Source organism: Psammomys obesus, unplaced genomic scaffold (genome assembly GCF_907164565.1).
Source record: "Psammomys obesus unplaced genomic scaffold, mPsaObe1.curated_primary_1811, whole genome shotgun sequence".
NCBI classification, from domain to species: domain Eukaryota; kingdom Metazoa; phylum Chordata; class Mammalia; order Rodentia; family Muridae; genus Psammomys; species Psammomys obesus.
Genome location: NW_026596234.1, coordinates 10,465,016 through 10,482,479, shown reverse-complemented (window position 1 = coordinate 10,482,479; position 17,464 = coordinate 10,465,016). Strand labels below are relative to the sequence as shown.

General features: G+C 50.3%; 1 protein-coding gene across 1 annotated transcript in view; it reads right to left on the bottom strand.

Moving 5' to 3' along the window:
• Positions 1–504: 504 nt before the first annotated feature.
• Ube2v1 (ubiquitin conjugating enzyme E2 V1) overlaps positions 505–17,464 on the bottom strand; it is a 26,726-nt gene continuing 9,766 nt past the window's right edge. Inside the window, exons 3-5 of the mRNA XM_055595881.1 lie at positions 9,101–9,249; positions 2,750–2,875; positions 505–1,877 (exon numbers count right to left, since the gene is read on the bottom strand). Of these exons, the coding sequence (XP_055451856.1) occupies positions 1,731–1,877; positions 2,750–2,875; positions 9,101–9,249 (422 nt within the window). The 3' untranslated portion in view covers positions 505–1,730. The remainder of the gene's footprint in view (positions 1,878–2,749; positions 2,876–9,100; positions 9,250–17,464) is intronic.

Sequence of the window (17,464 nt, the reverse complement as noted above, 5' to 3'; positions counted from 1 at the left end):
TCTCGAATGAAGGGCAAAACTCACCCACAGATGCCCTGCCAAACCCAGCAGGGAATGCTGGTGGACAGCAGCAGGCTGGCAACAGTATAATGCCACTGTGCCTGGCGTTGCGTCTCACCAAGTAGTGAGATGTCTGCCCATACACAGTGATGAAAGCCTAGATGTGGCTGGAAAACCTGAGTGTTGGTACAAAAGGTGGGGCCTGCTTTCAGACATTATGCCGTTGCCAGAGCACCTAAAGCATTTGATTTCTTGCTGAATAAGCCTGGCTGAAGGGCACAGCTTGCTCGACATCAATGCACACTTGTATACTACAGTAAAGTCAGGCAAGGACTGTCACAACACTGCTTATGGACCAATCAATGTACAGGTTACCTTGCCCAGAGAGCTACGGTTTGCCCCAGAAAAAACAAAGACCTCTTCAGCCACCTTTCAGACCTGACAATTGCTGCTTCAACAGGTGGATTCCCACAGAACACCCCCTCCAAAAACAAAACAAAACCCTTTGCAACACAACGAATTGCCTTTATTTCAGTATGCATCCACATTTTCAACATTTAGTGGTCTTGAACAGAGTGGGGAACGTGGCAATGAGCCAGGAGGCCAGGCCCACCAAGTCTACACAGAGCTCCCCCGGGTCCCTGCTGAGGGTCTGAGGAGCAACACTGAAACCTGAGTCCGCAGGGTCAGGGCCTCTGTTCCAGCTGTCAGGCTCCATCAGGCCCGATGGTGGCCAGGGTGATACGAGAGCCCTGTTCAAACCTCTTCAATGTGTAAAGCAAAGCGATTATGGGAAAAGGAACCGACTCAAACCCTGTGCACCCAGGACTCTCTGCACGGCCTTTCTCTAGGCAGAACCACCAACGACCCTGAGTGCTGGCCGGTCTGAGTCGCCCCGTGACTGCTCTGTTCACCTCGAGACCTGAGCGCATGGGCTGATGGTGGCTGCAGGGCCGAGGACCCGGCACTCCTTCCCAGGCTGGTGGCAAGTGAACGTGTGGTCCGGAGCTAAGTGAGGGAGGCCAGGTGCTTCCAACCTCATCTGATGGCTTTTGGCCACAGCAAGTGTTGGGTGGTGATGGGCAACAAGGGAGTTGAGGAGGGGGAAAGCAGCACCCCTTGATAAAGGTGGGGAGACGGGAAGCCCTGAATTCCTCACCCACGGCCAATTTCAGAGGGAGGGGAGGGTTACAATCTAACCTTTGGCCAAGGGTGGGAGTAGAGGAGAGGGGATGATGGCTTGGATGGGGCGTCACCTAAGACTTAAGAAAGCAGGGTGCAGCCAAAGTGCCCCCAGCCCAGCAGACCCCACGGCGGCCACCTGAAGCCTTCCCATCTACTCTAAGGGCCACCATGCAGCTGTGGTGGGAGGGCGGGGCGGGCAGAGGCAGACCCAGGCCATGTGCCAGCAGCAGGTGATTGTGTGACGTGACTGTTCACAGTTGCGTTAGCTGTGCCCACCGCTCCCAAAGGAAACTGATTTCAACACACCTTCTTGATCCCAGAAGTTCAACCAGGCAGACAGCGGTTACACTCGACAGAAGATGTTACACAGCACAACTTAATATTTCAAATGGACAAGAAATTAGTATCAGAACAGTGTCTCAGGATGAAGTCTGAGTGGAGTTTCCTCCCAGTACTTTGAGGTCTACAGATGTATCTAGAAAATTCACTACTGTGGAAAATGAAGACTTAGGTTGGATGGGGAGGGGAGGCCAGGGCCCTGGTGACTAATTGCTGTAACACTGTCCTTCCGGCGGCTGTGGCAGCTTCATGTTCTCTTTTGACATCATCAAGCGTCGAAGTTCCTGCAGGATGACTTTGATGCTGTGGGAATTCTGCCACTTGGCCAGCACTGCCGTGGCTCGTGGATCCACCTGTGGAGAGGCAAACACCAGATCACCCTGCAGCGAGCCTTCTCCTTCCCAGCATGAAAAGGAACAGAGCCCGTGGCACGTGGGGAGACTTACCAGGTCAGACTTGGGCCACCCTGACCACCAGCAACTGTCGCCCACGCCCTGTCCTTTCTCACTAAACACTCAGGTGGAGCTGATAAAGATGGGAGAGGGAAGCAAGACAGACATGGTCTCTCAGGTCACCAAGAGGGTTGGTGGCTCCAATAACGCATAGGACATGTGGCAGGAGAGTTCATCTCTACTTCTCTAGCCCAGCTTCTGAAGACTTCAAGGACAGAGGCTGGCACGGTGCCTCCAGGCCTCTGGCAAGCAACACGTGTATTCAGGATTTACGGCCAGGGTGTGGCTTGGTGGCAGATTGCCCAAGCCCGTATGAGGCCCTGGGCTCTATCTTAGCTCGGCTTTAGTTGGCAACAGTGCTGCCCCAAGGCCAGGTTTTCCTCGTAATGGTAACTAGTGGAGGTGGCTCAGACAGAAGAACTGCCATGGGCAGAGGCTAGCCTGGGTTATATAGTGAGTTCCAGGCCAGACATGGCTACATAGGAGAATCATCATCATCATCATCATCAAAAAAAAAAAAGCAAACAGTATTAAAAATGTCACATGGCAGTGGCCAAAGCCTAGGCTCTGCCTCAGTCTCCGCATCTCCACCTCATGATGTCAGGAGTACTGAACTCTTATCTTAGTGACAGTGCAGACTCCTGCATTGAGCTCAGCCAAGCCGACAAGACACAATGGGAGCAGCCCTGCCCAGGCGCTGCAGATACACAGGGATAAGGCAGCAGAGCACAGGCCAGCGGCCCAGCACTGGAACTCAACAGGGCAGCACTTACCACTCCATTTGAACTGCTCACACCACTCATATTGACTTTTGTTACAAATCTTACAGATGGGGGTGCTTCTGGGTATTTAGGTCCACATTCTATTTTAAGGCTGTATATTCGGTTTTCATAAATTGTCTGGAGGAAAAAAAGGGTAGAGACACGACAGTTATGAAGAGCTAAGAGAGGTACAACTTCCGATGACTTCTGAGATGCCCTCAGACTGCGCAGCTATGCTCCTGCCGTGGACAGGCGGGAGAGCAGGAGTCCCTGTGCTGGCCTCTGAGAAATAAGCAAAGAACAGAACATGGAAGCTAGGGTGTGAGTGTCAATAGGTCCAACCTGAGGCCACTTCTACAGCAAACGCCATCTGCCCTCAGAACCTTCTTTCTCTTATAGTCATGTGACCTAAGAAGCCACCAGCATCAAGTGAAACAGGCAACGATGCAGCTGAGGCACCAGACCTCCAGGCACAGCGTCAACTCTGAATGCCGATGTGGCTATGCATACTGATGTATACCTGTAGCCATAAGAGCTCAAGGTCATTCAGAGCAACACAGTGACAGAGGCCATCCCAGGCTATGTATGTCCCTACCTCAAATAAATGAAAACGCCAACTGTTGAGGCCTTTGGAGATGGCTCAGTGGGTAAAGGGGCTTGTCATGCAAGTGTGTCCAGGCAGAAGAAGAAAGACTACAAAAGGTGTCTGCGGACCTCTACTCACATAGTTAAAAAGCCAACCATGCCATTACTGAGGAACACAGCAAAGCCCAACAAACACTGACCGTAATGTTCAGCAGTAAAGCATGGGTGGCCCCAGCCCCATCCTGCATGGAACATTTACCCCAACTGGAACCACCAGACAGCCCTGAAGACCGGGCTCAAACAGCAGGTAGCCCTACTCTGTGATGGGTCTAAAGACAACACTGCCGAGACCTCCCCATAGCTGCCGTGCCCTGTGCCAGGGCCACCCTTCTCTCAGGAAGCAGTGCCCCTCCTTAGGAGTCTTTCATAGACAGCAGTTGCTCCTGTGCAAACAGTGACACCTACTGGTCTCAGAGTCTTTTTTAAAACCCTTAAGCACATGCTAACCCTTGTCAGGTTCAGGTCACCATTATCACACCTATGCAAACCATTCTCATACCAAGCTAAGCCAGCGCTCAAAGATGAACTTCCCACTCTCAACCTGTCCTTCCCCTCCCTCTTAGGGAGTGCTGCCACCCAGCGCCTATCCAGCATGGTCAGCAAAACCCAGCTGCAGAGTCTGGGTGTAGAAGAGTTCGGGTTTAGTGTCGCCCACAGCTGTGGGTTTGCATCTCCCTAAACCTGCAGGATTAGGCCCTCAGCTCCCAGCACAGGCTCTACCAAGACCTCTAACCCCCAGCAGGATGTGGCGCACATCTTTAATCTCAGGACTAAGGCAGAGGCAGGTGGATCTCTTTGAGTTTGAGGCTAGCCTAGTCTACAAAGTGAGTTCCAGGACATCCAGAGCTCCATTACACAGAGAAACTCTGTCTTGAAAAAAACCAAAGGGTGTAGGGATCTATAACCCTAGGAATACCCAAAGCAGCCAAAGCTCAACATTCAAGGTAAGAGCTTGCCAAACAAACAAAAAAACAAACAAACAAGGAAAGGAGCTGGAGCGGCGAGAGCACTGCACTGGCTGGTCTCACTAAAGAGCACAGTTCAATTCCAGCACATGGCATTTCAAAACCAGTTATAACTCCAATTCCAGGGTACAGGGTCTTATCTAACAGTACCTGCCGGGGCTGATGGCACCTGCTTATGAATCTGCCATCTGGGAGGCAGAAGCAGCAGGCTCAAAGCAAGATGAGACTGGCCTGGGCTACCCAGGAGACAGCCTCCAAAGAAAAACAAGTAACTGTTTTGGAGGACTCACGCCAGTCACCCCTACACTTGGAAGGAGGCAGGGTCTCACTGTGTAGCCAGGCTGACGTGGAACGTTCTCTTTTGCATCAGCATTGGGTAGTATTAGATCCCTCAGCACGTTCCTTCTACTGACAACATGGCATAAAATTATTATGGCTTTTGAACAATATGTTAAGAAACAAAACAACAACAAATAGGAGGAAAAAAGAACCAACCTCCCAAATCTTTGGGAAATTCTTAGCAGAGCTGCAGGTCACACTGTACACACCTGATTTTTTTACTTCACATTTACAACACTGGGCACAGTGACTCACTCTCTTTTTCTTTTCTTTCTTTTTTTGTTTTTTGAGACAGGGTTTCTCTGTGTAGCCTTGGCTGTTCTGGACTCCCCTTTGTAGACCAGGCTGGCCTCGAACTCACAGAGACCGCCTGCCTCTGCCTTCCTGAGTGCTGGGAGGGAGGGGGCCAAAGGCAGAACCCAGAGAGAAGGTTTAAGCTGGGTGCACACCTGTAATCCCAGCACTCTGGGGGGCGGAGGCAGGCGTGTGACCGCCTGAGAGCTCAGTCCCTGCGATCCACAAGGTGGGAGGGAGAACAGCCGCTTCAGAGGTCTGACCTCCACATGCAAACTGTTACGCACGCACGCATGCAGGCGTGTGTGTGCACATATAGATAAATGTAACATCTTGTTACAGTTTGCTTGTGTACATGTATACCGTGTGCACGGAGGCCAGAGAGGGCTAGAGCCAAACCCAGGCAGCTGTGAGCAGCTGGGGATGCTGGGGATGAATTCTGGTCCTCTGCAGTAGCAAGCACTCTCCAGCCCCATAAAGAACTATATATATATATATGAGTTCAAGGCTAGCCTGGTCTACAAAGTTAGTCCAGAACAGCCAAGGCTCCAAAGAGAAACCCTGCCTTGAAAAAACAAAACAAAAAATAAAAAACAAGTTGGTGTTTAGTTTCAGAGCACATGCCTTATGAGCCAATCAAAAAGCAGATCAATCGATCACATGAAGAACCTAAAAACAGCTTTTATGAGTTTGTTTTTAACCTCAGAGGACCAAGTTAATCAAAACTATAGGGATCCTGGGGGTGGCCGCTTATTTGACAATAGCCCCAGCTTTGGGAGGTGGAGGCAGGAGGACTGCTCTAAGTTCCAGGTCAATCTGGACGGCAGTGAGACTCTAAAGTGTCTCACAAAGTAAACAGCAATGAAACGTGGGTTTAAAAAAGACCAGGACAGAGCTAGTGAGAGGGGAACACCACCCTCCACCCAGCAGCCCCGCCCGCAAAACGCCTAACAGCTGCCACCTCATCTGGCAATGCCAACCCTAGGTACGCACCCCAGAGAACTGAAAACAGCGATCCACACAAAGACCTCTGCCATATGCCTGTGAGCAATGAGCAGGCACACCCAGGACAGAGTTCTCCTGGTGGAGTCAGCGGACAAGGCAGGGGCGCTAGAGCGCTCCTAGGAACAGTCAGCAACTCTGCAACACTACTGGAAGCTCATGGTGACGGGGAAGTCACCACAGTTCTTTAGGGTGATAAAAGCCCTATACATTATTAAGTGACAGACACTGTGGTGGTCTTCTTAACTGGGTTGTTGACTCAGTCAGTCAGTCAATCAGTCAAGTCAGTCACTATTGTGTGTGTCCGTGCACGCATGTGTGTGTTAGCTGCTTGGCAGGAAGTGCATTGCCCTCTGAGCTACCCTAGATATTGGCATCATCATCCCACGGGCTGGGGTCCCAGACCGAGAAGAGGAGGAGCAGGGCACTAGCTCCCAACTCTGACTGCTGCCTGTGACTCCTTTTGTACATACTGTATCAGAGCACTGAGAAAACCCAAGTGAAAAACCCTGCTGGCTTACACGTTATGAACACTCTCTAAGCCGAGAATGGTGACACACATGTGATCTCAGTGCTTCGGAGGCAGAGTCTTGAGTCTCTGAAGGCTAGCCTGAGCTATACTATCAAAGTATGTATCGAAGATCAAGGATTAGAGAACAGAGAGATGGCTTAGCTGCTCACACTGGGGCTGGGAGATGAGTGTACACTGACTGCTCTTCCAGAGGACCTGAGTTCAATTCCCAGCACCCACATGGCAGCTCACAACTGTCTGTAATTCTAGTTTCAGGGGACATACTCAGATAGACATATACGCAGGCAAAACACCAATGCACATATTAATAATAAACAAAAGCCCACACTCTTCTTGCAGAGGACCCATTTGGTTCCCAGCACCTCACAACTCCAGGGGAATCAATACCTCTGGCTTTTTTGGACATTAGCACATGCAAACACATGCACATATCCACAGTAAACACGCATAATTAAAATACAAAAGCCCAACAGGCATAGCCTCCTGGTGGAACATCTGCCTGTCATGTCCAAAGCTCTAGGTCCCAGCACTGGGGAGGCTGAGGTGGGAAGATGCCATGTTTAAGGTCATCCTGGTCTGCAAAGCAAGATCCTTTTCTATTTTTGAGACAGGGTCTGGATATGCTGCCCAGGCTACCCTCCAACAATAGTGATCCTCCTGCCTCAGCCTCTCCAGAGCTAGGCTTATGTCTGAGTCATCTCCCATCTTAAACAATAAATGTGCAGGCCTTCCTGGGTGTGGTTTGTGGCATGATGCATTGTGTGCCAAGCAAGCTTCTGGAGGTCCTAAGGTAGATGCTTACAGGGGGCTGCAGTGCAAGTGCGCACAACAGACATGAAAAGTCCCGGGTGCTTTAGCAGCTCATTCAGCCCTACACCCCTTTAGACAAGGGTAAACTCAAGTTCGGGACAATAGAAGCAGTTTTTGTTTGTTGGAGAAAGGGTCTTCCTTCAGATGTATCCCAAGCTGCCTTGAACTTGGAAGCAATCTTCCTGCCTCACCTTCTGAGTTTACAGGTATGTGCTGTAGCACACCCAGCCTGAACATTTAGGCAAAGTATTTCCAACAGCATTTACAGGTTTTACATTTGTCTGTCCTTTTGTTTTGCTCACATGTATGTGTGTGTCTCATGTCTGTTCTGGAGCTGGAGTTATGGACAGCTGTGAGCCTTCACATAGTTGCTGGGAATGGGGCCTGAGTCCTCTGCTGGAATAACAAGTGCTCTTAACCACTGGGCCATCTTTAACCTGTCTCTCTGTTGAAACACTGTCTTAAGGATATGGACTGGCCTGAAATTCCCTATATAGCAAGAAATCACTGTGGCTGTCTGGTGCTCCTGCCTTCACCACCACATGCTAGGATTTGGGTAATCATAGCCATGGCAAGCTCTTGTTTAGTTCTCATAGGGGCCTCTAAGTGTATCCAGCTCAGCTCAGGCTGTGAGCTCCCTCTGCTCAGTAAGGTGCTTCACAGCCTCTGCAGCAGCCTGACCGTGAGCTGTCCACAGGTGCTCTGGGAGAAGGCCTCCCCAGAGGCTGGATCCTCGTAGCAAGGAAAGATCTGCAGGGCTGCCTACAGCATGTCCTCAGTCCTCTACAGAGAATCTGCAGACTGTTGCAAAGGGAGGAGGGAACTCGACACAGCCAGACTGTACACATTTAAAAGTTGCAAAACTGACTTTGGAAGCCAGAGTGAAGTGCAAACTGGCCAATGACCCTTGAAGATGACCCCCAAAGGCCTGAATGCTAATGAACCCAAGGCGGGTGTAGGTTCCTAGCTCCACAGTGCACAGGCAGCGCCTTGCTGTGTCTGAAAAAGAAGGAAGCTGTCACAGGAGGCACAAACACACAGGACAGGTCTAGCCACATTCAGGCCACGCCTTTCATAGCTCACATGCAGGAGTGTCCCTTTTTAGGGTCTTTCTCCTCCCAGAGTCTCTCCTGCACCTAGTAATAAACACCCTATCACTCTAATGCTGACCAAGGAAGCCTCGACTTCTCAGGAACAGAGTGTCAGTATGGCCACTGGGCAGGGAGGAGCACTAGCTCGACAAACAGGGCCAGCTCTGTGACTCTGGGCAGGTGACTTCACTCCTGGGTCAACTTCCCCACCTGTGACCTGGAATGCGGTCACACAGGAGGACGTGACAAGGACCTTGTGAGCAGTAAATGACACTTCAGAAGGATTAATCATGTACCTTCACACACACACTGGCCAGGACCTCACAAACCAGAGCTCTCATGGGCTTACTTGGCCCCTCTCTAGCCCTGGTTTTTAAGAATACCTTTGGACCCAGCAGAGCTGTGAAGCAGTGTTGCTGTCCAGATGTCGATTGGTTTTGAACTTCAGCTCGGCACAGCAAGTTCAAAGGCCACCATCCTGTAAAGCCACACTACTGACTCTACACAGGATTCATTTACCAAAGAGGATCAGACCATACCAGAGGGGTTCAAATGTATAAGTGAAACTGGTCAGAGAAAGAATAGCTGCACACTGGTGAGCATTTGCTGACCAGGTTACCACTGCTTTAAGAGGAGGCCCAGTGAACTTAAGAAATGACAGCTATAGCTGTAGCTTGGCGCTTACTCTTGGAGGCCCAATTATCATCCCTGTCCATCTTGTGAGTGTCATGTCTTCGTCGTCCTCTAGACCCCAGCTAACTGTGCCGTCGCCTACTCCTTTCTGGCCTTCTTCCAGCTCTTCCAACAGTCGGAAATTTCGAGGGACTTTTACTCCTAAAACAAATGGAAAGAAATTCAAGATGCAAGTTCAGGGGCAGTTGTAAGCCTAGAGCAAGCTGCTTATCGCCACTGTCTCAACACCAAGGTCAGCATGCACACAGCTCCCAACAGCTGCCTCACACACTGAGCCCTGGGGAGCCAGAGGAGTACCCACCCCTCCACACATCCCATCCCACCCCCCAGTCTAGCTGTTGCCTCCTATGGGTCGAAAGCTGGCTGCGAGGAATGCCAACATCAAGTGTCAACTGCAGCCTGGGACACGGCACTGTCTTTCACCTGGTCCTGGCATGGTACACTGTGGAAGCTGCAGAGCCTTGGGGATGCTCCTGCTGGGAGGGCTCTAGAGGCACAAGCATGTGTCCAGTGAAATGCTGTCCCCACAAACAGCTGTCAGCAGAGGTGCCAGGAGCAGGATGTCAAGGCTTTCTCACTCTGCCCCACAGCCTAGCAAGCTGTCCATGAAGGCAACACACAGACACTAGGTCCACGCTAGGAACCTGAGTGCTGCCTGAGCCTTGGGCCCTTCAATGTCAGAATGTCTTGCACAGGATTCAGACTGGGGCATCCATGCCAGAGTGGTACCTCAAGGCTTGCTCCTAGCCTCCTTTGCAACTTTCCCTGAGACAAAAGCCTCAGGATCTACACAAGCCACTGGTTCTCTGAACACTGAGCCTCATCTGGGCAGACTCCAGCACTCACTCTCTGTAGAAGAGTGAGGAGAGGCTCCTGTGGGACATGGGGGCTCCTGGTATGTCCTGGGCTTCCTGCTGTGTAAGGCGCAGGCCAGCACTAGCTCCCCTGCCCCATCATGGCAGCCATGCCCTTGGCACTGGAAGACAGGCAGGGACCAGTGCCTGTGTTCCTTGAGCCTAGCACCCAGGGGAGGCATGCGCTAAACACAGCAAACACGTGAGCTGTGTGAGAGGGGTGTGACAGGTCTCAGCTGAAGGCCTGAGAAGAAAGTGAGACAAAGGCACACATGAGGGGTGGCTCAAGGGACAGCATGTGAAGGTCTTCAGGTCTGACATTTCTTAGGGCCAAGGAGCAGTGTGCAGATGACAACTCGGCCGAGGAACTGGAGAACACAGGGCAGCAGCAAAGAGTTCTGATGGCATCTGAGGAACACAGGAGCCACTAGAGCTTTCAGAGTGGCCTGAGTCCATCCCACAACTCAGACAGACCCCATGTGCTATGAGGGGGATGCAGGAAAGAACAAGGGGCCATGTGATGGGGAGTACATATACCAGGCACTGGTCCCAGCAGACAGGATTTCTGTCACATGGCCTGTGATGTGTGAGAAAGGGGCAACTGTAGCACCCAAAGGTGTGCTGTGAACATATGGACAGACTTGCTCCTGGAGCAGGAGGGGCCTGAGCAGTGATGGGAGGGCTTCACCTTCCAGTGCCAGTTCTTGTCAAGAGTGACTTCCTGGACTAGAAAGCAGCCCAGGGCCTGGCAGCTGAAAGGCCTGGGTTCCATTCCCACCAGCACCAGCACCAACAAAATCGTAACTTGTTTACTGTTGCCGGTACAGCTGAGTGGTGGGCACATCCTGGTGGGCATCTGCCCAGCTTCTATTTTCAGCAGCACAGAATTTATTTAGGGCAAATAACATTATCCTAACTCTCATTTACAGTAACAGTAAAGTTCTTTTTTAAAAAATTGTGTTTGAGGGCTGGAGAGATGGTTCAGAGGTTAAGAGGACTGGTTGCTCTTCCAGAGGTCCTGAGTTCAATTCCCAGCAACCACATGATGGCTCACAACCATCTACAATGAGATCTGGTGCCCTCTTCTGGCAAGTAGGCATACATGCCGGAATACTGTATAAATAATAAATCAATCTTTTTAAAAAATTGTGTTTGAAGCTGAGAGTGGTGGTGCACACTTTGACCCCAGCATTGGACAGGCAGAGGCAGATGGGATCTGAGTATGAGGCCAGCCCGGTCTATAGAGCAAGTTCCAGGACAACCAGGGATACGCAGAGAAACTACATCTTAAAAAAAAAAAAAAAAGAATTGTGCACATGTGTGGACATGCATGCACCTTGGGCGCTGTTCCTCAGGCTAGCCACATCGTTTTTTGAGGAGGGTCTCTCGGGAACTCATTGAGGGGACTATGACGGCTGGCCAGGGACCCCAGGGAGCATTTCCCCACTCCCAAACGCTGAGATCATAGACCTGCACCACCATGCCTGCCTGGCTTCCACTTAGGGGTTGCAGCCCAAAGCCAGGTCCTCAGTCTCACCAGGCACCATCACCTGAGCTACCTCCAAGGATAAGTGTGCAAGCGAAAGAGCCATTTGACCAAAAACACTAAACAGCAGCACATGTGGTCCTTGAGATAACGAAACAGTCCAGCAAAAACCTAAAAGTGTATCTGACTCACTGGCTTGGAAATCATTAGCACTGCCACACTCGGGAGAGCTGGCTGCATTGTTCAGCTGTATGATTTGACATTCTAGAGTAAACATGAGCTAAAAGAGGTAACGATGTCACAGGCAAAACGGAAGCACAATTTGTTCAGTTAAATAAAAATGGAGGAGGACTGGGAGACAGCCCAGTGGCAAGAAGACTTGCTCTGCAAGCATGAGGACCTGAGCTCAAATCCCTAACATCAGGTAGAGAGCAGGGCATGGGTGAGTGAATGTGCCCGTGACCACCAGCAGGGTGGTTCAATATGACTTCGTCTCGAGGAAGTAAGGAGACACTATCTTCTGCTCTGGCTCCATACAATGCGCACAGGCACAGATGCCTGCACACTCATGTTGGCACCCACACAAGGAGTTAACGCTAACTACTACTTTAATTATTACAGAGCCTCACTATGTAGCAGCAGGCTGGCCTTAAACGCAGAGATCTGCCTGCCTCTGTTTCCCAAGCACTGGGATTACGCTGGGCAGTGGTGGTGCACGCCTTTGAGCCCAGCACTCAGGAAGCAACAGCAGGTGGATCTCTGAGTTTGAGGTCAGCCCGGTGATTCCCTCCTTCCTTCTGGCTTTATCACCCAAACATCTGGCATCTTCCTGCCTCAGCCTCCTTAGCTGGAACTAGAGAGTGAGTGAGTAAAGCGTGAGTGTGTGTGTAAGCAGGCACTAGAGCTCCACTCCAGGCAAGGTTCCACTGCTTGGCCTTTGTACTTGCTATTCTCTGCCGATTTCCTTCCTTCCTTCAGCCCTAACACAAACTCCTTCACCTTCTCTGAAGACTCAGTTCTCTGACACTTGACTTCAGTAATCTGCTACTTCTGTCAGGCTAGGAACCAGTGAGCTGGCTCTGCTCGGAAAGGGATCTGCCACCAAGCCTGCCTCGCACGTTTTCCTCAGACCTCCACAGGTATGTCATGGCACACATGTTCCCATACATACGTCCTAAGGACACCACCAGGCCTTGGTATTTTTCCCCCAGATTAGGTCCAAAGTTTCCAAGCATGCTTTCTCCTCTCTTCTAAGACTCCTGTATCCCAGGCTGAGGAGCCTTTAACCCTCTGACCCTCCAGTGAAGCCTCCAGAGTGCCTGGATGACAGGCCTGTACTGCTATGCCTAGCTAGAGTGTTACTTTTCATTTCTCTCTGTGTTTTTGTTTGTTTGCGACAAGATCTCTCTACATATTCCTGGCTGCCCTCGAACTCACAAAGATCTGCCTTCTTAACCGGGCAGTGGTGGCTCATGTCTTTAATGCCAGCACCTGGAAGGCAGGGGCAGGTGGATCTCAGTAAGTTCAAGGCTAGCCTGATCTACAAAGTGAGATCCAGGACAGCAAGGGTCACACACAGAGAAACCATGCCTCAAAATAAATGAATGAATGAATGAATGAATAAATACATAAATAAAAATTTGCCTTTGTGTTTGTGCCACCATGCCCAGATAAAATTCATTTATTTTCTAAACAACAAGCTTTAATTCACATTAAAATTCTGACTAGAAGCTTTGTGGGAACAGCAACAGCGAGCTGAAATCAGGAGTTGGGCCCGCAGGCTCAGTTAATCTTTCTGAAGATGCATGGAACCTCCATGCTCACCTCATACACTCAACTGTGTCAAACTCACACTCATTGGCTGCAGTAAAAAGCTGTCTAGGCTCCTCACCTGGCGTGTCAAATTTCCCTGCCCAGCCAGGTGAAGCGGCACATGCCTGCCATCCCAGTATCTGGGGGCTGACATAAAAAGACCAGAGGTCCAAAGTCATCCTCAGCTATACAGGGAGTTGAAGAAGGCCAGCCTGGATTACTCAAGACCCTGCCTTAAGTAACAGAAATCATATACATAAATTATCAACAATATGTTGGGTGTGGTGGCACACACCTTTAGTCCTATCACTCCAGAGGCAGAGGCAGGTGGTTCTCTGTGAGTTCAAGGCCAGCCTGGTCTACACAGCAAGTTCCAGTGAGCTGGGACTACACAGCTTGCCTCAAAACAAACAAACAAAAAACAAAACAAACTAACAACAAGGGACGATCAGTAATTCACTATGAGGAAAGCAGTCTCGCTCAGGGTGGCAACCCTAGTCTAGCACTGTGCTAGGACAATGTGTGCAGAGCTGCATGTGATTCTGAGCAGAAGCAGAGAAAAGGCAAACTGAGTCTCGGGCCAGTGACAAGATGAGCCAGCATGCATGGCCCAGCTTTGGAGCGCTTCTGCCATGGCTCGGGACAGGTGTCTGTCTGGAGAAGTGAAGAACACCTGCCATCAACCCCAGGCCTAGCAGGTGGTAGGTAGGAATGCCAGGCTAAGCCAGCAGGTAATGTGGACTACAATGGTGGTGGTGGGGCATGTGCCTATATGTGGTGTCACTCCTAGGTTGCCAACAAGGCAACACTTCCACACCCTCAGCTAGGGCTTCACAGGCCTCAGATACATATTTGCTGGAAACCAAAGCTAGCATGGCAACACAGGCCTGCAACCCCATGTGCTCAGGAACAGAAAGTGGACTGGACAGATATAGTTCAGTGAACAGAATAATCCAGCCTGTGTGTGAGAGAGGGGTGGGGGAAGCAAAAATGGGGAGGGGGGTTGGAAAGTGAACTCAGGTGCACACATGCCCACTGATCTGGACCCCAACTCTACAAGTCATCTTGCTGTGAGCTGAGCACTTTTCCTCACCCCAGTGAGGTCACAATACTCTGACCTCTATAAAGAGTGAGACTGGAAAGCTCTGGTGATGCCTGGCACAGGCCCCTGTGTGATGGCACTGCCTCCTTCAATAAAATGCATCACCTTCCAATACCGGAGAGAAGCTCAGCAGTCACAGACCTCAGAGGCTGTCTGTGCAGGAGTCTCGTCTGGGGCTCTACTTGAGCCCTCTACCTGGTCATTCCACGGTGGGCTGCAGCCAAGCTCCTGGCCTGGTGTCACGGTCAATTCCATGCTCTGCCCCAGTTGCTGGCTCTCTCCTTCAGCTCCAAACTCAATCTGGCCTCTGAGCCCATTGTTTGAGCTCTGGACAGGCCCCACTGCTCAAGTGCTTAAACATGAGCCATAGCTCCTAATAAGCAGACTTCAATTTCCTTGCCAATGCCCTTCTTCCTAGACACTGCTGACAGGCCTCAGGCACCTACAACACTTCCAACAGAACCTGTCGCATTCCTCCCCAAATTACATGATCACCCCTAAATCTTGGGATGTGGCACCAACATTTCTCCTGTTTCCATCTCACAGTCACAGAAGAAATCTCTTCTCTCACTGGTGACTCTACTTCCTTTGCCTCCCGCTCTGCCTGCTCTCCAAGGACAATCCTTTATAGATGAACAGGACACTATCACTTCCCTGTAAGGCCACCACCAGTCTATCAAGACAACCAGGTCTTCTGTCTCCTCCCTGATGTCACCGCCACAGCAGGCACTCTTCAGGCTTCTAGGGGAGGCTTGTCTGCCTTCAGCCTTTGTGCTCACTGCTATCCCCCAGGGCACAAAGTGCTGAATGGTTACTAGCTTCTTCCTTCTTAACTTACACTCCTTCTCTTGCCTCCTGCTCAGCTCCTGCAAGCTGACCATACACTGAACACATGTTCCACAAGAGCGCAAGTCCATCTGCTTTGCTCACTGCCTTCCCCAGCAGTACCTGACATCTGCTGATAAACTCAGTCTTACAATTTTAACACACTTCTGAAAACCCACTCAGCAAATACAGAAACATTACATGGGAGACTAATTACTACTATGATTTTTTTGGGATTTATGTGTGAAGACACGGTCTCACATAGCCCAGGCTGGCCCTGAGCTACTTACATTTCAAGTCATAGCATTACAGGTGTGTCCACCATACTTGGCTTGAGAATCTTATCAAAAGGCTTAGTATGGATTTTAAAGCTTAAACTAAATTCCACACAATGTACAAACAGAATGAGCGTAAGAGCTGTCAATGTTCTGACTGCAGAGGCAGCAGAGGCCTTAGCCACGCACCTTGACCTAGCAGCCCTGCCCCATACACTTCTCTTTCTGTTTCCTGCCCTTGTTTTTGACTATCTCACTCCATCTTTGCACCTTTCAGACAGAGCTGTAGCTGTGACTCACTCAGCCTGCCCCACCCCCATGCAACTGGCCTGCTGTCTGGCACACGATGGTGCTCAGTAAATGTTTCCTGGATGAACAGCACAATCTTCTGGCCATACTATGAACCCTCAGTTGACTGGGACCGAAACCCTGGGTAACTGTGTGAACAGCTCTCCCCTTCCTCTAACTCATGCTCTGGGGATCAAACTCACGTCTCCAGGTTTCCCCGCAAATGCCTTTATGGAGCCATCTCACTGGCCCAATTTCAGGGTTCTGTCTTTCAATTACATTTTACTTATTTTATGCACACCACAACGCCACTCGAAGAGGTGAATGGACAACTGTCAGGAGTCTTCCTCCACCATGTAGATCCCAGGGACTGAATTCAGGTCACCAGACCCTGGGGCAGGCACCTCTATCCGCTGAGTCATCTTCTGTTTCGTTGTTGTTTGTTTTATTATTTTTTTTATGTAAAATTCGGTAGCTTTTAAAATTATGCCATTTACTTATTTTGTGTGCATACGTGCATGTTTGGATGTGCTGGTAGCACAGCAGGTGTGTGGCACTCAGAGTGTGGTGTGCAGGAGTCAGTCCTCTCCACCATGGGGGTCCTAGGATTGAACTCAGGTTGCCAGTTTTGAAGAGCCTGTCCCCAGCAATCCATTCCTGGTCCCCAGCCTTATTTTAATTATTGAGACAGGATCTCACTGTATAGCTCTTGCTGGCCTGGAACTTGCTATGTAGATCAAGCTGGCTAAACTCAAGAGATCTACCTGCTCCTGCCTAAGCTAGTGTTGGGATTAAAGGTGCATGCCACCACACTTGGCCCAGTCTTTTAACATTTAGTTTTTGAGACAGGGTGTCTCTATGTAGGTCTGGCTGTTCTGGAACTCACAGAGACCCACCTGCCTCTGTCTCAGCAGTGCTAGAATTAAAGGTCTGAGTCAACAATAGCCCTACCCCATTCAAAAAACATCTAGGAATCTGAGGGAAACCTAATTTTGGAGGTGGGGGATGGGGGAGGGTATTGGGGATTGCCCAGAGCTTGGCACATACCAAGCAAATACTCTACCACTAAGCTATATTATCTCTAGCCCTAGCTTGTTTCAGTGAGTGTGTGGCTGGCTTTGAACCACCTCTGTAGTTGAAGTGAGCCTTCAATTTCTCATCTTCCTGCTTTTACCTCCCAGTAGCTGAGCTGGTTTACAGGCCTGAGCCACTAGGCCTTGCTTATTCTTTCTTATAAACTAGGGTGACCTGGCTCCTCACCAAACCTCACAAGAGAAAAGGCTCTGCTCTATGCCAGGCCTCAGCCCAGAACATCCCCAAGTGCTGTCCCACAGGACAGTGCCTGCCCCTGAAAGGGCTCCTCAGAGTAATACTCATGAATGAGTTCCTCAAGTCCCAAGCCCTTAGAAACCATACAGGAAGCTAATGTGAACTGATGGAGTAACAGCACTCAAATTCTTGTGGCCTACGGCACCTCAGTCTCCTGAACCCTGGGACATGAATTCAAACAGCAGAATGAATTCAAAATTAGAGATACAAGTATGACAAGAAGTGAAATCTGGGGGCTACCAAGCCAGACTCCCTGAGTTCTGGCCCCAGAACCCATAAAGCAGGTCAAGGAATGCAAATCCTGAACCCCCAGCTCTGTGATGTGGCAATGCAAGCAAACACACACACACACACACACACACACACACACACACACACACACACA